A 24,919-nucleotide genomic window follows, 5' to 3' on the forward strand; every position below is an offset into this window, starting at 1 on the left:
AGGACAGGTACTCTGTGGGTGGCAGGCAGTAGTCTGTCCATCATTCCGACGCCTGTTCCCGCTGCGCAAGGCCCTGACCTGGCTGGAGGCGAAGCACAGCCGAGGCCAAGGTACCTGACTCCAGTCCCCAGAGCAAGGATTTGGGAGGGCGGGGAGAAGGACCGTGCCAGAGCAGCCTGGCTGACCACCAAACCCCAAGTGCATTATATAACTGGGCTCTCTTCCCTCCTCAATCCACCAGGCAGCAGCCCCAGCACTGGGAACTGGCTGGGGAACAAGGCACTTCCAGTCAGCAGCAGAGCAGAGCAAAGGAGGGTTTCTCATCTTGTAGGGTAGAAACAGGGCTGGGAGGAACATCAGGCCTTGGTCCTTGCCCCTGGCCCAAGGCAGGTCCAGCTCTACTCGTGCTACTCCTGATGGGAGCCCAGTCTGTCCTCGGAGATTCTGCAACTCCCCCAGCATTTTATTCCAGTGTTTCTGGAGCCTCCCTGTGTCGGGGAGGGAGCCAGGGAAGCACAACAAGGATTGGAGAGCACCTAAGATGCAGCTGGATGGCCAGAGGTGACGGGAACGTACCATGCACTGCGCCAGGGCCGCCGAGATCTGCTGGATGTCATCAACAGTGTTCACCTTCAGAGAGTTCAGGGTCTCCGTGATGTTGTTGCGAGTCCAGGTCCGGAGCTCAAATTCATTCCCAGCCTCAGGTTCCAGAAGCATGGATCTCTCATACTGCGGGGAGAAAAGCACATAGAGTGAGGAAATCTAGGAGGTTGTTACAGAGGATGATGAGCTGAGCTTAAGTCTCCTCTTCCATGCTCTCTGTACCTCCCTGACTCTGCTTCTCCCCAGAGGGATCTAATGAGCTGGTTTCCCAGCAGAACTTTCTCAATTTTGCTTGTGCTTTCCAAGCAATTACCTGAACAGCCTTGCACTTGATAGCGAAGTAGTGCCCAGTGTAGTCCTTACCCAGCTAAGCAGAGTCCTGTGCTCAGGGGGATCATCCCTGCCTGGCTTCCAGGAGTGCAGCAGGCTCTTACCAGGCAGGAAAACACAAGTATAGCCCAAAATTCCTGCCTTGCCTATAGCGATGCACATGGAAGGACTGGGCCCCACTTCAGGTGGGAGTGAAAGGGAATTCTGCCAGGAGGGCGATGCTGTAGAATTAGTAATTTCCCTACATTATTGTACAAAATCTGGCCCAAGAACTTTACTGGTGACTACAAGGACTTCTGGAGGCCTCTCTTGGGCAGAAAGAGCTGCGTTACCTCATTTAAGATGGTGATGAGGGCCAGGGAGTACTCAATGACCTGCTGAGGGTCCCCTTGTTTCACCAATCCCTGGAGCACAGTGTCAGTTTGGTTGTAGAGCCAGTAGGAAAGGCTGGGAAAGCCCTCAGGTAAGCCAATTTCCATGGAGCTGCAAGGGAAAGAGGGATTTGGGTTAAGTGCAGACTGTCACCGGGGCTGGGAAGGGAGAGAACAGGGAAGCAGGTGGGTGAACCACAAAGACAGCACTGCTGACGGCCTGGCACCCACTTTGCAGGAGCTGCATGGAAAACCACCATGGACCTGAGACCTGGCTCTTCATCAGCCCAGCTCTGGGACCTGATGATCTTAGAAGTCTTTTCAAGCCTTAATGTTTCCATGATTCCAAGATTCTACGAAAGCAGTAACTTCTGGGAAAATCTTCCCCTTGAGCAATGATCCACAAAGACTGGAATTCTTTGTACTGCACTTCTGCTGAGCCTCCCCACCCCTTCCTGCCAACAGCCTCTCCCAGGAGGCAAACCTTTCACCTGGGATCCACCGAGCCCTTCAGGACAGGGAGCCCAGGCTGGACACTGATGCTGTTGGTGACCCTTACCTGTTAATGGCCACCACGGTGGCTCCCAGCTGGTCCTGCACGAGGACGGACACGGACACCTGGAAGCCGCTCTCGTGGAAGCCGGGGGGCAGGAAGGCGCCGTGCTCGGCCCGGCTGCCCTTGTAGAGGCAGAACTCGTGGAAGTGTCCGCGGCGGCGGCGCGAGGCCAGCAGGATGTACACCAGCGGGGCCTCCGCGTCCTCCGTGTCCCGCCAGCCTGCAAGGCAAACCCACACGAGGGGGCTGAGGGGGGCCAGGGCACGGGGGGGGCTGCACACACCTTCCCAAAGCCTGGGCCACCCATCTGGGCTGCGCCCCTTCCCTCCTCCGGGGCGTCCCACCCTGCTCAGCCCTTCAGCATGGACGGGGTTTGGAGCAACCCGGGATAGTGGAAGGTGTTCCTGCCCACGGCAGGGGGTGGGACTGGATGGGCTTTAAGGTCCCTTCTAACCCAAACCATTCCAGGCTTCTCTGATGATTCTGCAGATCTGCCCTTGCTGCTGTCCCCAGCAAGGGTCACCTTGCTCTGGTGAGAGGGACAGTGTTTGGGTCTTGTAACATTTAAAAGGATTATGAAAAATCCATTATCAAAATAAAAATGGAAATAACTCTGCTGGGACTGGGAACAGCACTGACCAAGGCCATGGCTTCTGTACAAGCCTTGCAAAGCCTGACATTAGACAGAGGCTCAGCCCTCAGGCAGTTCAGCATCTCAGGAACAACTGAGTCAAGGATAAAACCCGCAGGAAGGTTTCCTTGGAGATCCCAGGAATTATGGGGAGTTTCACAGGGGCTGGGAAATGCACTGTATGTTTGCCAGTGAGCCCCAGTGAAGGTGTTGGCTCTGCCAGGGCTCACTGAGCTGGACATCCACCAGTAGGTCTGTTTCCTGGTCTGTCACTTCAGCTTAAAAACAATCTAAGAGCTAAAATTCCCACCGTTCCAAAGAGGAATGGATTTCAGCATTATTCTGGGCAGCTCAAAACATCCCGAAGTTACAACCCCATCACGCTGAACACGCTCTGCTGCTCCCCCAGCCTTGGTGACCAGCCCCTGGAAGCAGCAGCATCCATCCCCTCTCCGCGTGGCTTCCCGGCACTGTGCACAAACAGCTCTAATCTCTAACACTAATCATTTGGGGAAATCTGGTTTCCAGAGGCACTTAGTCCTTGGCCCAAGGCTACGGGACATCAGCCAGGCCACTTTTCCAAAACTGGGCTTGTTGTTGCTGTCTCTGCAGCTGGTTGGGAAGGTAACTGCTGGCGGGAACATCCAGCCCCCATGGCAGAGTTGGCCCCAGTGCTTTGTCTTCTGATTCTTCCCACATAAATGTGACTCGGTTTTGGGCACCATCTTCTTTTTCCTGCATCGAAGTACCAGTTTCTTCCCCAAGAGCTGGCCTGGCCTGGATGTCACCATTCAACTACAGGAATTAAGATTTATAAAACTGCCTGCCTGCTACCATGAGTTTTAGAGCTCCATAATTTGGGCACACAAAGCTGCTCCTGGGCCAAGCTGCTTCCGAGCTCAGCCCTGGCCAACAATGTCCTGGGGTAGGAGTTTGGGGCAAAAGAAACCTCTGTGGGAAGAGCATCTGGTAACACTGGCCATGGGAAGGCTTTGCCTGCGAGGGGCAGGGAGAACTGGCAGGTGCCCACCCAACGCTCTCACCTGCACACTCAAAGTGCACCTTGGTCATGAGTGCCCTCAGGGGTCCTTGGGGAGACAGGAAGCACTCTCCCCCCGTGGGGGGCTGGTTGGGGAGCAGGTCGATGGAGGCGAAGCCCTCCTCCCCCGTGGTGAGGTCTGTGATGTGCAGGGTGAAGGTGTAGCCCTCGCCATCCTTCAGTGCCCCCGGCCTCAGCACCAGGTTCATCCCCGTGTCCCCAGTGGAGGTCGTTGTTTTGTCCAGGATGAGAGACCTGTTCTTAAAGCTGTGTGCTGCCCATCTCTGAAGGGATGGAAAGACAGGAGAAGTTTTGTTTAAATCTGCAGTTATGTCCTTAAAATGTTTTCAGATTGAGTCTCTTATAAAAAGTAACAGATTTCTAGTGGGAGCGTCTGCCAAATTTGCAGTTGATAATTCAGCTTTAGTCTTGTGTGCTACAGCAACAAGAACTGGAACCTTTCCAAAATGTCTGGTGGGAATATTTCCACTGTGAGATCTACTTTAGTTTCTGGGATTACATCACCCTCCGACAGAATATTTCATAATACAGAGTACAAAACACAGGAAATAAATGAAGGACTGGTGGAGTCTCCACGGGATACCATGTTTTATATGCTTCAAGCTGAACATGGCCTGGGTGGTTACTGTTAATAGCACAAAAGTACAATTGTGATAACAAGAGAAACAGTGAGATAACCAGGCAGAAAATGCCAGGCAAGGACATGCTGGGCTTGCTGGGAGCAACAGGGCTGCCCGTTCTGAGACCTGCTTCACTCCACAGGCTGCAGGGATGCTGTGGAGTGGAATCAGGAATCACAGGAGGGCAGGAGGTACTCGGGGGATCAGGAGAGACTAAACCACCTCTGTTTGAGCCACCAGAATAACAGGTAAAATGCCAACCAGCATGGAGAAAAAACACTTTACCAAAGGTGAAGCAAAGACCAATGACTTTACCCCAAGCTTGGAGTCGTTGTGACAGTTCTGGCAGGTCCCCTCCAGGTAGACGTAGGAGCTCTTGCTGACTTCGTAGACAGACTGAGCCTTGCAGGAAACACACTCCAGGGACACGATAGGGACTCCTCCCCTTTTGATGAACACCTGGGAAAGCAAGAGGCTCCATCAGAAGATCTGACACCAAAATACAGACAACTAAAATGTAAGGACACATCCCAGCACCCAGTTCTGAAAGGGGGAATCGCTGTGCACCAGCTCAGCCTATGCTAAGGAAACAGGAGGAAGGGATTCCCAAAGGATTTCCAGTCAGATTTAAGCTACATCACTGTTCTCACATTGCCCAGTTCCATCACTGGTTTTCAAGAGCCACTCAATGCCAAACTGGGCCAATCTAAGTCATTCTGGATTTACTTTATCTATACTTTAACAACATAAATTGCTTTCAAAATGTTCCTCTGGCCCCCTGTGCTGAATTCCCAGCAAACCCTGCTTTGGCTGTAGGTTAGGGATGGAAGAACCACCTTTTCCAGAGAGCAGCATGTTGTTCCAGGGTTTTAGCTGGAATCTAACTGCACTTCTCAAGATATCTACCACACCTTCCTGGCAGAGCACCCAGAGAGAGCAGAGGCACCGGTGGCTCAGACACAACAGCTTTTGAGCTCTGACCCCTGTACTTTGTCTAAATTCCTTTAATCCCCAAGGAAACAGGCCTGTCCAGTCTTGGACAGAGCCCTCTGTCCTGGCATAACGAGCATTAGGAATTCAAAGACAGTAATGAAGACATTGTTTAACATGGCAGACTCTTAAAAGAGGATAAATATTCCCCAGCATTAAGTCTGAGAGCATTGAAGCTCCATTCATTCCTCCAGTATTTGCAAATTTCCTGCGACACTGGGATCATTGTTTTGCGCTCGCGCATGGAAACCAGATAGTACGGAATGTCCTTGAAAGACTATCAATTTCATTTTTTTCTTTTCATCCTCCAGCTCTGGTTTCAAACCCCGGCAGTAAGAGTTTCCACTTTCAGAGTAACTACACCTCTAATTGCCAAGTGCACCAGATGAACGTTCCTGACATGAACCGTCGGGCTGCGGGTGCGCTCGGCCTTGGGTTTAATGTGTCATAAACAACATGCACTTAAGAAAATCCTCCCTTCAAAAAATTTGGAAGGAGAGAAGAGAGGAACTGTTGACAGTAGAATTAAGCACCAGGTCTAAGGAAGCTCTCTCTGGGCAAAAACCAGGGAAGACCCTGCTGCTGTGGGATGTGAAGAGCCAAGACTGCATAAAGTGCTGGGAGAGCCACCGACCATGGCCGGGCTCCTTCGCTGGCCCATAGTGGGACTCAATGATCTTAAAGGTCTTTTCTAACCCACATGATTCTATACAGAAACTAAAAGAACTTGGTAGGAGAAGCAAAAAGTGCTGCCCAAGGAAGATGACTGTAAGATGGCTCTCTCACAGAAATACCAATGTCTGCTCCTGCCAACAACCTGGATGAGATCAGTTACAGAGCCCCAGTGATGCCCTAAAATCTGGGGACTAATTCTTCCCTGAGAGGGTGGGGAGGCCCTGGCACAGGTTGCCCAGAGAAGCTGTGGCTGCCCCATCCCTGGAAGTGTCCAAGGCCAGGTTGGACAAGGCTTGGAGCAACCTGGGCTAGTGGGAGGTGTCCCTGCCCATGGCAGGGGGTGGGAGGTCCTTCCAACCCAATCATTCTATAATTCTGTGACTCCCAGTTTGGCTGTGTCCAGCAACAGGCACCCAAGGAGAGCAGTGACAGTTGTCTGTGGTACGTACGGTTTGGTTGGTGGCCTCAGGACTCATGTCCCCCTTCCTGACGGTGAGGTCGAACGTGTACGCCACATCTGCTTCTAATTCAGCTTTGGGAATTGTGACAATTCCTTCACTGGCACTGAAATTCAGAGAGCACCCTGCAGCCGAGCTCTGCTTGCAAGGAGAAAAGAACTTTCAAACCCTCCTTGGTACGGGTGCAAGTCGGGTTAGTCCACAGCCAAAACATTCAGGTCCACACAGAGTCACTGCCACAGACCTCACTGTGCAGTGCCACCACTGGGGTGGGAGAAACAGGGCGTGTGTGGACAACAAAACACATCATCCTACTCTTCAGGTTAGTAAACAGTACTTGGAATACTCCTGTGTTTCATCTGAGCTTCAGATTCTTATTTTATAGCAATTAATTCTTCATTAAATAGCTTATAAACATTGCCAAGAATCACAAAAAGCTCACATTAACTCAAAAGGTCTAATCCACAGACACTTCACATCTTGCTATTTTGAGGCAAATAAACAGAAAACACGACATTTTACAAGCAAAAGAATCCCACATTCAATCAAAAAGTGCTCCTGAGGTGGATTTCCCATCAGGATCTGCAGGGCAGTTCTCTCTTGCCCCTCCATCAGTGCAGGGTCAGACCACTTCAGCATGTGAGGACAGTGACCTGCTTGTGACCACAACTTGTGGTCACTTGACCTCTCTGAAGTCTAACTCTGTCCCCTGATGGCATTAGAGACATTTAACTGTTAATGGGACAGGGACCAGAGCCCTCAGCCCCCAGAACTGCAGTCAGCAGCTATTTCAGGCCAGACATGTTTGTAGTGGAGCTGACGTGCAGCTGGAGCTCCCCAGCGGTCACCCTGGCTGTGCAAGACTGCTCTTACCTTGGAGGAGTACGTACAGGACCACTCGTACAACAGTGGGGTCTGTTCGCCGTCATCCAAGTTCGGGTCGTAGGACTTCTCCCCGTCCAAGATTAAGTCCTGAGTGTTGGACCATACACGGTATGACCCCCCATCAATAATTGGGACCAGCTTACTTGGGATCACAGTCACATTGGCAAAGATGCTTTTGGACAAGGGGGTATCTCCAAAGGAGACAATAAACATGAAGCAATAGTTCCCAACGTGCAGGGCGAGCTTTGGGATAACCAGCTGGGGCCTGTTCATGTCAACATTCGGCAGCCAGATCCTGCTGGAGTCATCCAGGTCCATGCAGCTGGGTGCTCGGTAGATCTCCCACAGGTGCTCTGTCTGGTACTTGATGCACCCTCGGAGGTCAATCTGTGCCTCCAGATAGTTCCTCTGGGATCGCTTCATGACTACCTGGGGGGGCAAGGCCAACTCCACCTCCGGCTCCTCACACTCCAGGACTTTGACGGTGACAGTGAGCTGGGCTATGAAGAAGCTGATGAGATTGGTGGCATTCACCTCCACCAGGTAATCCCCAGGACTCAGGTAGGAATAGTTGGCCACTGCAACCCTGGTTGTTTGAGTGGAAGAACCATCCCCAAAGCTCCACAAGAACTCAACGCTCCTGCTGCTGGGCACCACCATGGCTTCAAACAGTGCCGTCCTGTTGACAAAGGCATTGGAGGCAGAGAGGGAGACCTCGACTATTGGGTCTTGGACCTGGATGGTTCTGGTGATATTGACACTTCCCAAGTCATTGAAGGCACTGAGGTGAATCTCAAGCAGCCCTGCAGCTTCTGGAGTGTAGGAAACGCTCTCTCCTGACACAGTGACCACAGACCGACCTTGCTCTTTCCACAGGGAGAACTGCCAGGAGAAGGACACACGGGAGCCGCTCCCCACGCGGGCACTGAGGCTCTTCTCCGTGCCTGTGGGGATGCCCTCCTCACAGCAGTTCAGGAGCCTGACATCCCGGATGGCCTCCAGGACAGAGATGAGCACCTGGGCGTGTGCGATGCTGATCTGGTTCTGCACGGTCACAGTCACCAGGTAATCACCGCTCTTGGCGAACTCATGGGTGTACCTGGACCCGTTGAGCACCACAGAGTAATCCCCGCTTATGCTCACCAGGTAACTCACAGAGGTACCTGACAACATCCTGATCACAAAGGTGACCTGCTCCCCTGGCTCCACCACCTTCTTGCTGGCGAGAACTTCCAGACCTTGGATCCTGTCCAGCACTGAGATATTCCTGCTGGCCAGAGCCCAGCTGATGTCGTTGGATGCGTTCAGATGGACTGTATAAAGCCCTGCCGTAGGGAATGTGACTGCCACAGACTGGCCAGTCAAGGTGCCATTGGGCACCTCCCAAAGCCAGGTCACTTCAGTCCCTTTCTGCAGCTCCCCCTCAAAGACCACCGTGGAGCCTGATGAGACATACCTACAGTCCAGTTCTGCTGTCCCTATACTCAGCCCCTCTATAACCTCCTCTACACAGATAGAAATTGTTGAATTGGTTGAATTCAGCTTGTTTTCTGCTCCGACGACGACCTCGATCACCCCAGGGCTTTGGAAGGAGTGTATAATGAAGGGTTCAGAAGTAACAGGAGAGGAGCCATCCTCGAGGTACCACACGTATGTGATGCCAGTGCCACTGGTTATGGTGGCACTTATGTTAACAGAGGCATTAATAGCAGCTGGGTTGGGGAAGGCATAGGGCTTTAGGAGACCAAGGCTTTCAACAAACTCCAGTGTCCTGTTAACAGTGGCACATCCCAGCATATTGGTGGCCTTCAGATAGACAGTGTAGTTCCCAGCTTCGGGGACACTAAAGGAGAAGGTTTTCCCAGTGGAGGTCTGCACAGCATTGCCATCCCGCTGGACTACCCAGCTGTAGGAGATGTTTGTTCCCTCTCTCACCACGGCCTGCAAATGGAGTGTTTTGTTTGTTGGGAAATACATGTCCTCCACCAGGTCACCGCTGGCCACCTGCAGGCCCTCAATCTGCTCCAGGACGTAGACGTAGATGCTGTCCTGCAACGAGCTGATCTTGTTCTCTGCTGTCACAATGACGTTGAACGTGCCCACGGACCGGAAGGTGTAGGAAATTGTGGAGGAGCCTTGGATAGGAGTGCACCGATCGCAGAGGATCCACGAGTAGCGGATGGCAGTGCCAGCCACGAGGGTGGCTACAAAACTCACCGACCCATTCAGTGGCACCACTGTCCTGCTGGCATTGATGGTGAGGCCAAAGAGCCGACGTTTCACGGTGACGTCGATGGTGGTCTCGTTGGAGCTCACGTCGTTCTGGCCCATCACAGTAATGCTGTAACGGCCCGTGCTGTTGTAGGAGTGGGTGGCGACTTGCCCAGGCTGGGTAGTGCCATCTCCAAAGTCCCAGCAGTAACTCACTTTGGTTCCATTCATGCTGGCAGAGAACAGGTAGATCTGGTTCAGCTCCAAAACATCTGTCCCATTATATTCAATCTTCGCTACCCCAACTGGTTCCTGGACTTCCACAAATGCTGTGTCGTTGTTGAAAGAGACGTTGTTGGAGACGGTCACTGTGACCAGGAAGACCCCTGTGTTCTTGTAGGTGTAGGTCACCTCGGTCCCACTCGATCTGGCGGACTCGTTGTTCCCGAAATCCCAGCGGTAGCGGTACTGGTAGGGAGGCATGGCACTGACCTGGAAGGTGCTCTCTTCCCCAAGCCTCACAAAGTGCTTGGAAGGGAGAAGGGTGACATTGACTATCTCCGGCTCCACACAGACACTGGTGAAATAGTGAGCCTTGTTAAACCTGCTGGAGAGAGTCAGGGAGAGCAGGAATGTCCCGCTTCGGGTGAAGTTGTGCCTCACCCCAGGGTCCCCCCTGACTGTGACATTGGAGGAGCCATCTCCAAAAGTCCAGTCAAAGATGTACTCCTCAGGATTCCCTGTCACGTACGCGGTGAGCTGCACGTCCGGGTGCTCCAGGATGCAAGAAGCTGGCTCTATTTTGAGCACTTCCAGGACAAATATCCGAACAGGAACAGCCTGGGAGATGGAGTTCACGGGATTCACAGCAGTCACATTCACAGTGTAGTTGATGTCCTTTATGTACACGTGTTCTACCACTGGCTCCTGACTCCTCAGCACCGTCCCATCCCCCAGGTCGAACACCCAGGTGATGCTGTCCCCGGTCTGCACGGAGGCGTTGATGGTGACAGACGCTCCCAGCTCTGCTGCCTCGCCCGCGGAAACACGGAGCCCGCTGATCTCCTCAAACACCTGGTAGCACTCCACTGTCTCCACACTGCTCACGGTGTTGTTGGCTGTCACGGTGACGTTGTACACCCCTCTCTGGGCGTAGCTGTGGGTCACTGTAGGCTGGATCTCTGTGAGCAGGGGGGACCTGTCCCCAAAGTCCCAGGTGTACACGACGCCATAGGGGGACGGCAGGGGATGGGCTCGGAAGGTCACCGGGCGGCTCACGACTAAAACTTCCTCCTCTGCTTCCACCTTCACGTCAACCAGGTAACTGTGGACGTGAACTGGGGTCAAGTGCGTGAGGTTCTCGAACTGGTTGGACACGACAACCATCAGGGCATATTCTCCTGCATTGGAAGAGAGCAGAGCAAGACCAGGGTGAGGACATGTCTGTCTGCCCCTGTGCTGTGCACACCCAAGGCTTTCCCTGCTCCAGCCCACGACCAGCAGGAACTACACCAGGACATGTGCACAAGGACCAAACACCAAGTAAGGAGCCAGTCCAGCAGGTACAGAGAAAAGATTTTCTTTCTATTTGCCCACAGAACAGACCCTCCTTGTTGCCCATCCCTCCCACCAGCACAGACCCTGCCCTGCCCCTCATCTATCTATCCACTGAGACTGCCCAAAAATGGACTGTGTGTGGTAGACCTGCTTCTTACAGCGTGGCCAAACCTCTCCAAGAAACACAGTTATAGAGGATGGCAACTGGAGACTTCCAGTCACTGGCCATTCGTTCAGGAACAAGGTAATGACTTCCATGCCTTGGTTTTATTGGATGGTGTCTTGTAGTCCCCTCATAACAAAAACACCTGAGCCCCTTCTTCCCCAAAGAACCTTCCTGACCATACCTGGGTCTTGGTAGATGTGTGAAACATTGTGCTCAATGACAACCTCATGGACACTGGGATCAGGAACAAGGAAAGACTTGTTGTAGGGAGGTTTGAACAGGTATGTCTCCTGGACACCATCTCCAAAATCCCACCTGGAGAAACAGGTAAACAGTGTTACACTGCACAACAGGAAAATCATGGAAATCCCAGAGGAATCCTGGCCTGTCTTTCAGGTTGGGGCTGGGTTTTCCAAAAGAAACATAGGAAACAGCATGACAAGTATCAAAGCAGTAGCTGTGCCCAATGCTGAGAGGAGCACAGCAGTGGTAAGAGGAGGAGGAACCCAATATTAGAGCAGTGTTGCAATACTTTAAAGAGTGAACTGAACTACAGGTCCCAGCCAGTCTGATTGACCCACAGGGATTTCAAATTAACTAGGCAGCATCTGAGAGATGGACCAGCTGGCCCTGGGAAGAGAAACAGTGCAGGCAAGGTAAGATATGCACAGAAAGGTCCTAAGTTTGGGGAAGTAGCAAAGGACTCACAGGAACAGAGCCTCCACAGCCGAATCAACGTGCACCCTCGCTGTGAGCTCCACGGTGCTGTTCTGGGGCAGGACTGGCAGGACACCCACCACCGTCAGGTTCTTCATCTTATTCATCATCTCCACCGTGACGTTGTAATTGACCGTGAAGTTGCTGACGTGGTTGGAGGCGGTGAGCTGGGAAGGACAGTGGGACAGAGACTGTGCTGGGGATCACCTCATCCTGCTGCCCTCTGAGTGTGAGGCTTCACTGCACTCAAGATGTCCCACCAGGCAGGCGAGCAGGCCAGCGCAGAGAAGAGTGGCCCCTGGGGCAGGGAGGCAGGGCAAGAGCCTGGATGGCACTGGAAAGCAGCCTAGGCTGGCAGGTCACCCACCTGGCAAAGCCACCTCTTGCTGGAACCACCAGTACAGTCAGCCCAAGGAAGGACTGGTGCTACAGCAAGAGGGAAAGAGAGGAGCTTCTCATCCAGAGGCTCCTCTGGCTCTGAACTTGCCAGTTACCCCTGTGCTGGCTCCAACATGCCCTGTACAGCCTCCAGCTGCTGAGCACAGGCCACCAAGGGGACAACAGACACCTTGGGACAGGGGCAGATGAGTGGCTTCAAGCACAGAGAGCAGGGATGGGAGAGGCTCATAAAATCAAGCACATGAAGTGCACCTCCAGGATCCTGGTGTGGTGGGCACAGAGAGAGAGACCAAGGCTGGGCCGAGGAGGAAAGAGAGGCAAGAGACACAACAGAAATAGAGCAGGATCCTCAAGATTATTTAGGCTTGAAACACTGACAGGGCACCTGGTGACAGAGCATCTTGCCACCTCCTCACCTGCAGGAGCTGCTGACAGAGGGACCCTGCAAACCCAGTTGAGTAGAGATATCAAACCCAAACATGTAAGAGAAGTTCATGTCTAGGCTTCTGTGACTGCTACACTGAACCCAGTGCCCCCCAGGCTAATGGCACCTTGTCAGCTCTGTAAGTGAAAGCGCCCCAGGCTTGTCAGCACAGTGCTTCACCCAGCAAATTAGTGCTGCACCAAGCAAATTAGTGCTAGCGTGGCCTTGGAGCTGGGCCTGGCGTCTCCTCAGGAAGCCAAGTCACCCTGCAAGAGGATCAAGCACCTTGGATGAGAGCAGACTCCACCTGGCAGTACAGGACATGACACAGAGAGATGTTCTGGCCAGAGATAAACTCCTGTTCCACAATACACACCCCCCTTGGCCCAGACTCTCTGCTCCATCCTTCTGGGGCCATGACAAAACCCAGTTCCAGTCTGCATCAGGAGGAAGAGAACAGGACAGAGAACAGAAGAGCTTGTGGGAGGTCTGTCCTGCCTACAGAAGTCTTATGTTTGCATCTTGCCTCTGCCTGGTTCTGAATCCGTATCTCCTGCCTCATTCCTGCTGGGGAGGAGGAAGCACAGACACTCCGTGAGCAGAAAGGAGAACAAGGAGAAAAGAGGAGAAAGCAAAGATGAGGAATAAAGTGAAGTAATGGAAGAACAGAAGAAACTATTTGCATTTGCAAGAGCAGCTCAATGAGAAATAGCAGATGAGCTCGTTGGGAGCACAGTGAAAACCTCAGCTCAATTCTGCCTTCTCCTCTCCCTGCTGCTCTTCCCGCTGAGTTTGTGGGATGAGATGGAAACCCAGGGTTGAAATGGTATCATGGGAAAGGCCTTGGCTTACCGAAAGCTTGTACACGGCTGGGCTTTGGTAGATAACGTTGAAGACAACATTGTAAAAAGTGAAAGATGGCTTATCATCTACTGTCCATCGGAAAGTCACATCTGACCCAGCCTCCATCACAGGGATGTAGCTCTGAAAGGCATGAGAACATTTCATACTAGTGCAAGAGAAAAGCATGCCCAGCACTTCCCAGGAGATCTCCAGCTGAACTGGAGAGGGAGCAGGGTCAGACTGGGAGGCACCTCACACCTGCAGACAGTGCCCTCAGAGCATGACACAGAGGTGACACATCGTCTGGGGCTCTGCTGCTGATGGAGAAATGCAGACCCTGACCAGCAGAGCAGGGAGCACACCCCACACTCCCTGCTCCCACAGCCCAGCACTCTGCTCTTGGGATCAGGTCTAAAAAACCTTCTGATATCTGCAAATAAACAACTCGGCTTTAGCTACACCTGTAAGCTGAGCCTCTGACCCTCGCCCATGGACGGTGCCTGACCCAAAGGCTGAAGGGCTTGACCTGCCCTGTCCTCACTCCAGTAGTGCCTCCTGAGCAGACTGTGGCAGCCAGGAAGGGTGAGACCAAGAGGTGGAGGTGCAGGATCTGCTGGAAGCAGCCAGAGCTTGAACAGAGCATTTGGGGCAGTTGCTGAACAGGTTCCCAGGGCTGCAGCTCTGGGGACAGGGGCTTGGAAAACAAAAAGACTGGAAATGCCAGAGGAACCCCAAGACTTGGACGGATGAAGCTTTTTTACAGCTTCAGCCAGCTGATGTAAGGATTTAGCAGAGCAAATCTGAACGTCTTGACAAGTCAAAAGAAGGTAAATACTGGCCTCTCATAACGCCTCTGGTTTCTGTGGAAGTGGAAAGCCAGTATCCCCCTCGCAGGAGGTACTGCCTTACCTCTGAGGGGATTCAAGGGAACGTACAGCCAAGCTGCCTTCCTGCTGGAGAGCACCAGTGCTTGTGCCACATGCCTGTGTCTGCAGCAGCGCGGGCAGCACAGCCTGGGAGCTTAGCAGCAAGCAGTGCTCCCCCCAACCCAGCCTCCCCAGAGCCAAACACACACCTACGGGCTAAAGGGGAAGGCTAAAAACCCAGCTGGTGAATTAAGGGCGGCAGCCACCACTCACCACCCGTGTGTTCAGCAGGACCCTGCTCTCGGGGTCGGGGGTGGCCCTCAGCCCGCGGATCGGCTCCTCCACCTTCACCGTGACCGTGATGTTCTGGGAGCTCACGGCATTCTCCGCCACCAGCACGTGGGTGCTGAGCCCCTCCCTGAGGCCGCTCAGCTGCACCACAGCGAACCAGGTGTCGTTGTTGTCCCTGGCACACTGCGCCGTGAGCGGTGCCACGGCCGCCGGGCAGGCCCCCGTGAAGGGCACGCTGTGGTTGTCCCCCAGCCAGGTGGCCGTGGCGTTCACCCCCGAGGACAGTTTGAGCACCAGGGTGGTGTGGTTGGTGGGCAGGTAGACCCTGCTGCCCTGGGGAGGGGGGTGGATGACACGCAGGCCCGACACCCGTGAGGCCACCCGGAAGCTGCAGGACAGGTTGGCGCTGAAGACCCCGCTGTCCACGCTGGCTCTGACCGTGTAGAGACCGGGCTGGTCCAGCCCCGTGTTGTGGGGGCTGAGCACCGGGACCAGCTGCTCCTCGGCATAGCGGACACGCAGCGAGCACACGGCGCTGTTCACCCAGGGGGGGCCCACGGAGCCCTCGGACGGGCCCGGCGCCCACTCGGAGGAGTTCACACGGAGCACGTTGGTTCTGGATGGGGATGTGGCACTGGGCTGGCACTGCAGGAAGGAGCCCGAGCCTGCATTGTGCTGGATGCTGAAGACATCCCCAGCCCTGACAAAGATATTTTCTTTTCTGAATGAGACCTGCAAAGAGTGGAGACATTTTTGGATTAATGCGTCATGTTAGGAGCACTCAGCACCAAGCTCTTGCCTGGGCATGATGCTGGATGTCCTGCCAAGGGGAAACCAATAGAAGAGCTGCAGATCCAAACACAGCACAAGGAGACCTTTCTCCACCCTGTTCTCCTTGGCCACTCTGAATAAAATGTGCCAACACTGAAATCAGCTTTATGCTCCATCTCCACTGTGTTAATGCCATGGGAACAGCCCAGGGAATTTGCACGGCCTTTTCATAGAATCATGGAACCACAGAAAGGTTTGGCTTGGAAGGGACCTGAAAGTTCATCTCATTCCACCCCCTGCCATGGGCAGGGACACCTTCCACTAGCCCAGGTTGGTCCAAGCCCCATCCAACCTGGCCTTGGACACTTCCAGGGATCCAGGGGCAGCCACAGCTTCTCTGGGCAACCTGTGCCAGAGCCTCACCACCCTCTTTTGACCCCTCTGACCAACTGTGCTTGGCAACAGGGAGTCCCTGGCTCAGAGCTATGTCATGGCATGTGTGACACTGGGCACATCCTTTCATTTCAGTGGACTTCAGTGTCTCCATCTGCCACAACTCAAATTTACCCAAAGCCCTCAGGAGAAAACTGCCCCACCTACCCACTGGTTACAACAGCTAGTGTAAACACTGACCTGATACTGGGAAGAGGGGCCAGCTGGTACTGTAAAGAGAAATTCCTGGTGGAGTTCATAGCTGGGCTGGCTGTCGTTGGGCTGCAGGGCCCCGGGGGCAGGGCTGCTGGCAAAGGAACTGTTGTTGGCACACTCGGTCGCGTTGCAGCAGTTGTTGTGGGACGAGCACAGATCAGTCAAATGACACCACTGGAAACCAGGAGGACATTCCAGCAGCGTCCAGTTCCCGTCATCCTGAGCAGGATGGAATGGTTCCGTAGCATTGCTTCCCTCCTGATAGTCTGGAAGAAGTGAAAAAGAAAGCAGAGATCACCATTCTCACAAGTAACACTCCTGCTGCACTTCTTTCCTCCAAATCCACCATTTTTTCCACTCAGATGATGGCTCCACTCTTAGTAAAAGTCGAAGCTGCAGCACATGCTGGTGCTACTGAAGTGCCTTGTTTCACTGGAAAAATTCACAAAGATCATTAAAACCAAAGCTGTCTCTTTTCCAGTGAGAACACACCAATTTGCACTCTAAAAGAGATCTGTGCTTGAGCAAAAGCAAGTCCAAGAGAAAGCAGAGCTGGCTCTGACTTTGAAAACACATTAAGCAACTTTTCTGAAGTTAATGTTTCCATGTCAAAGTATCAGCTTGTCAGTGTCAAAAAAGATCCTTTTGTAACCAGCCAACCCTACGGCTACAACAAACATTCTGCTGCAGAATTAATTGTTGCCAAAACTGTGACTGTTGAGCTGTTGTACAAGGAATAAAAGGCTTTTTAGATTATCTCATCCATCAGGAAGAAATGGGCTCAGGAAAATGTTCTTCCTTGTTAACCCGTGGGGCCAGATGGACCAGAACACATTCCCATTTGACATGTGCCTTCCCAAAGCAAAAAAGTACAGCTCAGAAGATTAATTGACTTCTACACACGCTCCTTTCACTCACATTCTCTTCATGCATGGAGAGAGGCTTCTCCCTCTATTATTTTTTCCAGGATAACCACTTCTCCAAGGCAGTCTCAGGCTGTCCAACCCTCCCTGCAGATCCTGCATTTTGACCTCCTCAAAAAACAGAACCAAATCTCTGAGCCTTTAAGGTCAAAGCTTTGAAGCCAGAGGGGCCACAAGGCCACGTAGTTTGACATGGCCCTGATGCCATCCCCTCCCACAACCCCACAAGCGCTGAGGAGATGTCTCACCTTCTCCATCCATTGGCCTGTGCACCTGGAACCTCACTTGGACGGGCTGATGCAGATCCTGTGTCACAAACTCCAGGGCAGTCAGATACCCCTCGTGCCTGAATGCCAGCTCAGGGAACTCCATCACCTGCCAAACACACACAGCTCTCACCTGCCTGTGTCTCCCTGGGCTCCCTGGGCATGGGCAGGGTGAGCAAACCCTTCTCACCTGCTCAGCCTGCCATGGCTCTGACAGCACAGCTCCAGTCAGGTTCCTCACGGCCTCAGGTGTGTCAAACACAGCGTCGCCCTCAAAGAAGTTTTCAGCATTTAGGAGAACTCCTGTTTACAAAGGAGATATTTGAACAAAGCCCATGAGACCCAGCGAGGACTGGGGCATTCCCTCCACCCTGCAAAGCTGCAGCAGGGCTTGGACCTGACCCCTTGTCACTCCAGCTGTGCTGGAGAAGCAGCTCTGTAACTCTGTACCTCCTTTCTTCTTCTTACACGTGTTTTGATTTCTTTCTCATCCTGCACAAGTCACGTTTGCAGCAATTTTGACTTCTAGGAACTTTGCAAACACTCCTCCCTTCCAACAACTAATTATTTGCTTTGAATTTTAGAGCACGAGGTGCACCCCTCATATTCCCTGTGCCCCTGGACTTCCTGGGAAATGTGTGCAGGACCAGCTGGTTTCCACCAGCAGCAAACACCTCTGATCAGGCTCTGGGGACTGATGCTGCCCCTCTGACCAGGGCCAGTGCCCTCTTCCTAGCAATGGCTCTTCCTTCTGGCCTAAATCTTCTCCCATATTTCATGACCTCTCTAATGCTGTTTATTCCTCCCTATACTGCTTTGGGATATTTGGGAAGCTGCAAAAACACAGACCTGCACAGCACACACCATCTCACACCTTTTTAAGTCATCAGGCCCCAACGTCTCACAAAGTACACGATGCCACAGAAGGACACCAAGCCACCAAGGTATCACCACTGGCCTCCTGCCAGCAGCAGAGGTTGCTCAAATAACAGGGAAAAGCTATTTCCAGAGCTCTGCCTCAAAGCTTCACTCCTCTCCCTCCTTCTGCTGATGGGAAAGACTGGAGTAGGCCAAATTCTTCCCTTTGGGCTAAAGTTGGGTTTCTGGAAGCTATCAGCCAAGCCTCTGCTGGGAATATTGTTACAAGTCCTACTTGTTCTGTGGTGATGCTCTAGATGACCCTCTCTCTCCACGAAACCCTATTTTTCCTTGCCACGTGTCACTGAGAGCAGGATGTGCCAGTGACCTGCCTGCCCACAATGCTGGGGGGGAGGCAGAGCCCACCTCTGGGTTTGTACTCGCAGACGTAGCTGTGCTTGGCCATGCACAGGTCGGTGTTGCACTGGCCCGTCGGGCCCATCCGGACGCAATGGTCAGCGTTGGAGGGATGGGGTTCTCCTGGCAGCCAGTTCTGACAGCTCTCCAGATTAAATCCTTCCCCTCTTTGCTGCGCTCCAGAGCTTGCAAAATCATTGAATCCAATCCAGACATCGAGGCTCCTTCAAAAAAAAATATGAAGGGGGAGGGGGGATTTCAGGAAATCATGAGTATTAGAAAGAGCTGGGAGAGCTGCCATCTCTGGTTCTCTCTAAAAATAATAACAGCTTCATCGGGGTGTCACAGGCTGCATTTAATGGAGCCTTTTAGTTCCTAAAGGGTTTCAGTAACTTTCCGTTCTGCCACCAGAACCTGGCTCCTCAGTAACAGTCCCTCCACAGCACACCACTGCTCTCCAACAGCCCCTCACACCTCTGTCCCACGAGCCTGCTGAGGGTGGGGAGGCCCTGGCACAGGTTGCCCAGAGAAGCTGGAAGTGTCCAAGGCCAGGTTAGACAGGGTTTGGAGCAACCTGGTCTAGTGGAAGGTGTGGTAGGGGGTGGGACTGGATGAGCTTTAAGGTTCTTCCAACCCAAATCATTCTGTGATTTTATGATTCTATGATTCTGTAATGAGCAGGTTGACTTGAATCTCACTCTCCTCAGAACAGAGCACTCTGTTACCATGACCTGCCCACACTGCAGCTTAAATGACCCTCACAGACTCTTCTGAGCCTGTTTTGAGTCCTGACCTAAGAGGAATGTTATGGTCAAACAGAACTGTCCGAGAAAGCTGAATCCTTCAGAAAACTTGTGCTTCATCTGTGCAGACCTGGGGGATTTGCCAATTCTCCACTGCAAGTGCAATGGGCACCAGGGCAGGATCAAAGCTCAGTGGTGCCAGGTCTGGCAGCTCCTGTTCTCTTGGATGCAGCTCCTGGAGCCAACCAGCTCCTCAGCCACCAGGGAGCAGCCAGGGTGGATAAGCAGAGGCAAAGCACTGCAGGCAGCTGAACCCCACATACACACAAAACTGCCAGGCTTGTTTTAGGAATATGAAATGTCCCTTCCCCATTTGGAAACTGGCTGAATCCCAGCAGAGATTCTGGTGGGAAGTGCTGAGCGGTCTTTCATAGCCACAGACAGCCTGGACAACTGTTTCTAATTGCACCCAGCAGAAAGTGAGGCACTTGTTCCATATTAACTTCTCCATATTAACATCCTGCACCCTTCCAACCCCTCAGCTTCTTCTCCATACTCCCTCCTGCAGTTGCAATCAATCCTGCCATGACCTTGCCTGCCCCAGTGTGCTCCTGGGGTGGTACCACGGCTCTGCAAAGCAGGCTGGGGAGATAAGTGGTGTCTCTCCACCCCCAGGCCCACGCCAGATGAAATGATTCATGAGGTCATGCTGAAAAACGATGACAAAAATAACTGTTCTGTGAATCAGTAGTTTTCACTGCAAATATGATCTAAAAGTAAATAAGGGCTGTGTTCTGCTCCCAAACCACTGGCAGGGGATTAGGGAGAGCAGGGTAGGAAACTGCTTGCGTGCTGCCATCAGGAAAACTCAGTGGAGATTTTCCTTTTCTAATTCCAGCTATGACCTAACTGCAAAAAGAAAAAAAAAAAAAAAAAAGGAAAGAAAAAAGGGAGAAACTAAAAGAGAAGCTGCTGGCTGGCTTCCATCCTGCCCCACTGCCTGGCCTGTTCCCTTGCAGGGAGGAACAGGAGGACTCTGAACACACTTTTTTGAAGCAGGGTGTGAGAATCCCTCTGCCTCTGAGGAAGGACCGAGCTACCCTGCTGGGGCAGAAGGAGCAGAACAAGCCTGGAGAGGCTTGGAATGGGAGAGGGGCTCCCTGTGCTACCCAGAGGGGAAATTGGGTTCCCCTGCTTCTGGAGGCAGGGAGAGACTAACTCAGCACATGCTGCTCCTGGGGAGGCCATCCCACATCAGGAGAAAAGGAGAGGACAGTGGTGCTGCTGCTCTGATGGAAAACAGCTTCCTGCTTCTACCATTTTCCCATCAGAAGCTATGGAAGCTGCATGTTCCAAAAACCTGCAGCTCGGCCGCTTTGCCTTTTATCATCAGGGAAACTGCATTCTGGAACTGCCTCCTGCATGTTTATCTGAATGGATTAATAAAATAAACACAGGCAATAAAGGGGGCTGGGGGAGACCAGCGTGGGGCAGCAGCTGGGGAACAGCCTGGGCGGCTCAGAGCCCTCGTGGTTTCTGTGCACCGTCAGCCCCGCACGCAACGCCTGACACACCAGAGCACCCAGTGACCAGCTCCTAACCCCGGGAGAGGGACAGCCTCCTCTGCCTTAGAGTAGGGAACACATGTTTGCAATCTCAGGATAAAGCCCCGTGTGAAGGGAACAGGGCTCGGACACAAGGCTGGGAAGAAGGGGCTGTCAGCCCTCGAGCAGGACCCTTCAAAGCCTACGTCACACGCAGCTGTTCCCTTCCTTGTGCTGTCTGGGATGTGTTTTTGAAGAGCCCATCTCCCACATCTGCAGCTGGGAGTGCTGACAAGGGCTGTCAGGCCCTGAGAGCTCTCCTGGTTGTCCTCCCTCCCCCCCAAAAGGGCTGGCTGGGGAAAGGGCACTCAGAGGGGCGGATTTAATCAAAGGCTGACACTTGCAGTGCTCTCTGTTTATAAAGCCCAGTCCTGAGGTGGAACAGATGCTGCTGGAGCCTGAAACTCGGAGAGGAGTCAACAGGATGAGAAACAAAAGGAAAAAAGGGTCTGGGCTTCAGGCTGCAGCTGTGTCTGGAAAGGTGCAGGATCCTGTCTGGGAGGCAGGACTGCAGCACTGCCCTGGGCTTTGCTACAGTCGAGACCACGGCAGGACCCTCCCTTTGGACCCCTGTGCAGATGTGACCCCAGGAACACTAAGCCTGTCCCTAGGTGATCCTGACCCCTACCCTCCTCACTCACCTGATGACACGAGCAACCAAGAAGCTCTGGATCTCGGGGCTGCTGACAAAAGCCAGCTCTCCATTGTCGTGCTCCTGGCAGTGCCGCTGGGCCTCCAGCCACTCCGCCTTCTCCACCACCAGCTGGTAGCAGTGGTTATTGCCCGGGAACACCAAGCCATCGGGGGGGCACATGGGGTGAACTGCTGCATAAAGAACACAAACGTGGTGTCCTTTCTCTGGGCCACGTGTCCCAAGCCAATCTGGAAAGAGGCTCCAGGAACGTCCTGGCCCTGAAGCCAATAAAGCCCGTCCGCTGCTGAAGTGCAGAACACTGCCTGCCCAGCCAGGGGAGCCCCAGAGGAGTCATCCCCTCCCATCCCTCACTGGGGAGGGAGGCAAAGGGAAGGCCCGGGATGCAGTGCCACCCCTCCCTTGCCCAGCACCCCCCAGCCAGCCCTGCTTACCCCTGCCCAGCTCTCCAGCCTGTGTGATCCCGTACAGCACCACGAGGCCGGTGCCACCTCTGTTGCGGATCTGGATGTCCAGACTCTCATTCGTCTTGACCAAGGAAGGACACTGCAGCTCCAGCTGTTGGGGTGAAGCCACCACCTCAACTTCTGCCTGCTTGTACAAGACCTTGGTGCCCACCAGGATGGTGGCAGTGACATTGTACCGCCCGGGTAAGGCATACGTGTGCACAGCTGCATTTCCAGTGGTGTTGAGAACCTCTGTCTGGTCCCCAAATTCCCACAGTAAAGTGCTGACAGCGATGGGAATACTGACATTGAAGAGCACAGCCTGGTGTAGGTTGTACCGGGGCTGGAGTCCTGTGAAAGACACAGGCAGCTGTGCCTGGAAGGGCGAGGGGACGAGTGACGGGCCACCACAGCCCTGCCCGGACAAATGCTCAGTGCAAAATGGCAAACAGCCAGAGGAAGAGTTTGTTTCATGGGCAGTTCCACACAGACACTGCCCCAGGGAGCTGAAACCTCCATACTCCTGGTCTTGGGCATAGCACAGGGCACTGCAGGTCTCCTCGCTGAGGTTCCCGGCGTGGACAGACGTGAAGAGGACGACAAGTTCAGCCCCTTCCGTGTGGTTGCTTGTCAGACACGTGATGTACTGAGCTCCTGTGGGACAGAACAGAAGATCCTCTTGCAAACTGACACTGTGAAGCCAAGACCCTCCAAGAGACACCACCCCACGCTCCCGGGCATGGAATTCTCCTGTGCAGCTCCTACTCCGAGCATTTCCTTTCTGAGACTCGCCTGGGAAGTCTTTAATCCCTCAGCAACAGTTTCCAAACTCTTTATGCTAATTAATGATGACAGAAATAACAAGCCAGTCACACAGATTTATGGAGCAGCTACACTCAGTAAATAAAACGAGGCTTTGGAGAGCCTGACAGTCCCATGGGACACGGAGCCGCTGTGTCTGACACTCAGAGGAGCCCCAAGGACTCGCCACCAAGTGAGACCATGACAAAAGGTTGTCCCTTGGTGGTACCCAGGTCTGGTGCAGCCTGTTTCACCAAGTGCTGCCTGGGACAGCCAGCAACAAGTCCATAACCAAACACTCTTGGGCAGTGGCACATCAGAGACTTTTGGGAGACACTGATGGATTCTCCACCAGGACCATGCTGGAATTGGGCAGACCCTGCAGCCACCTCCCTCCCTGGGGAGAGCCAAGAGCTTCCCACCTACCCGCAGGCAAAACGTGGTGCTAGAGATGAGGGCAATGGCAGGCACAGCCTGCACCCAGAGCTGTGGAAGGATAAACACTGGGAGGATGCACGGAAACAACACGTGCCCCAACACACACATGCACACACAGCACAGAGAGCAATGGCAGCCACGACAGCCCCATTCCCTGAGGGACAGTCCATTCCCTTGAGTTTAATTTCCCCTCTCTGGCTTGCACGGGGTGGGACATTTCCCTGCCACAAACACCCAGGCAGGGCCTCTCCCTCGGCCTCTGCCCACGCAGCTCGGCCACGTTGGCTCTGCTCTTCCTGCTGGTTGCTACAACATCTCCCCCAAACATCTCAACAGCTCCGTGTGATCTTCCCAGATCGAATCCATCCAACTGTCCAGCTTCCTCCACAGCCTCCCTGTGAATGCTGAGCCACTTCTCCTAAGAGCAGTCCCACGAGGAGGACCACGGCATGGGAACTACTCTGTTTTTACCACCAGCCTGGTCATTCTTCACTCCCTGCCAGTCAGTAACAACTGTCAGTAGCTGGCAGGCTGTCCCAGCCTACTCCCATTACACTGAATTACCCAGAAGACAGCCTCACATTATTGTTTCCACCCTGGCTTAAAGTAGTTCAAGAGGGAATAACTAATTATCAAGGGCAGTAACAGTGCCAGTGTTTTTCCCTTTGATAATTCCTGCAAGATGCTGCAAGCTGGAGTGGCTTTGCTGGGGAAAGAGGAGAAACTACAATCCAGATTTTGCTCCTGGGGAGGCCTGTGCTTTACCAGGCAGCTCAACTGGCTCCCACCAGCTCCGGATCCCTCAGCCTCATCCCTGTATTCTCCTGTCACACAGCTCCAGGTCCCTCAGCCCTGCATCCTCCTGTCATGAATTAAAGGAGGTGCCTGATCCCTGCTGTGGGGAGCACTCTTCTTCCCTCTCCCTCACTCAGGGATAGCTGAGCATCCAGGCACCATTAGTTTTTCTTGGGCTCCCCCTTTCCACCTCCAGTTAATCACTGCCTGATGTTTCTGCTGGCCAAGCTGTCAGAAGAATGCCCCAGGAGCAGGTGACGAGCTGTGGATCGGGGCAGTGCTCATTCAACACTCCTGTTACCTGCAAAGACCCAGAAGGTGCTCAGGTCCCATCAGCTCCCATGACATTTCACTGCTTAAACTCACACTGTTGAAACCTTGAGAGAATGAAAGCCTGAGGCTGGAGGTCACTGAGCCAGTGCGCTGTGTTGGCTGCCTGATGCCTGGTGTGTAATCAGCGTTAATCCCAGCCCTGATGTGACCGACTGGATCCCTGAGGCACCAGGGTACAGCCTGTGTGCCCAGTATTTGCTTAATTACATTACAACTGGTGACTTGAAGTCTAAAGAAGCCAATGTGAGCCCAGCTGCCCCGGGGCCCATCGCTGCCCCTGGTTTAACCATCCCCACCCCCAGGGTTTCCTTACCACAGGTGGCATTGGGGAACGGGATGTCGAAGAGGGACAGGTTTGCCACCTCGGGGGGGTGGGCACATCTCGTGTCTGACGCCTCAAGAACTCTCACTTTTCTGTCTTCCACCCAGCGGGGCAACCAGGACAGTTTGCAGTCACAAACAAATGGATTCCAACTTAAGTTTCTGTCAGAGGGAGATCAGAAATAGTTGGGGATTAGTGTGACATGTGCTAAGCGTTAATTACAGCAGTGTGCCGAGCCCTCCCTGTTCC

The 24,919-nt window shown here is 53.3% G+C and overlaps 1 protein-coding gene across 3 annotated transcripts in view; it reads right to left on the reverse strand.

The window, feature by feature from the left end:
• The window catches only part of PKD1 (polycystin 1, transient receptor potential channel interacting), an 83,443-nt gene that overhangs the window by 22,518 nt on the left and 36,006 nt on the right, over positions 1 to 24,919 (reverse strand). The window contains exons 4-21 of one of the 3 annotated variants that reach the window (XM_064673407.1): positions 24,662 to 24,831; positions 21,970 to 22,635; positions 21,525 to 21,708; positions 18,546 to 18,760; positions 17,452 to 17,564; positions 17,244 to 17,370; positions 16,058 to 16,338; positions 14,636 to 15,385; positions 13,506 to 13,637; positions 11,822 to 11,997; positions 11,295 to 11,428; positions 7,168 to 10,790; positions 6,286 to 6,432; positions 4,487 to 4,630; positions 3,535 to 3,814; positions 1,864 to 2,080; positions 1,266 to 1,416; positions 577 to 729 (exon numbers count right to left, since the gene is read on the reverse strand). In XM_064673407.1, coding sequence (XP_064529477.1) covers positions 577 to 729; positions 1,266 to 1,416; positions 1,864 to 2,080; positions 3,535 to 3,814; positions 4,487 to 4,630; positions 6,286 to 6,432; positions 7,168 to 10,790; positions 11,295 to 11,428; positions 11,822 to 11,997; positions 13,506 to 13,637; positions 14,636 to 15,385; positions 16,058 to 16,338; positions 17,244 to 17,370; positions 17,452 to 17,564; positions 18,546 to 18,760; positions 21,525 to 21,708; positions 21,970 to 22,635; positions 24,662 to 24,831 — 7,663 coding nt within the window. Of the gene's footprint in view, positions 1 to 576; positions 730 to 1,265; positions 1,417 to 1,863; positions 2,081 to 3,534; positions 3,815 to 4,486; positions 4,631 to 6,285; positions 6,436 to 7,167; positions 10,791 to 11,294; positions 11,429 to 11,821; positions 11,998 to 13,505; positions 13,638 to 14,635; positions 15,386 to 16,057; positions 16,339 to 17,243; positions 17,371 to 17,451; positions 17,565 to 18,545; positions 18,761 to 21,524; positions 21,709 to 21,969; positions 22,636 to 24,661; positions 24,832 to 24,919 lie in introns of all 3 variants that reach the window. The other 2 variants (XM_064673406.1, XM_064673408.1) reach the window with 2 other exon arrangements.

The sequence above is a fragment of the Pseudopipra pipra genome, chromosome 16, assembly GCF_036250125.1.
Source record: "Pseudopipra pipra isolate bDixPip1 chromosome 16, bDixPip1.hap1, whole genome shotgun sequence".
Lineage (NCBI taxonomy): Eukaryota > Metazoa > Chordata > Aves > Passeriformes > Pipridae > Pseudopipra > Pseudopipra pipra.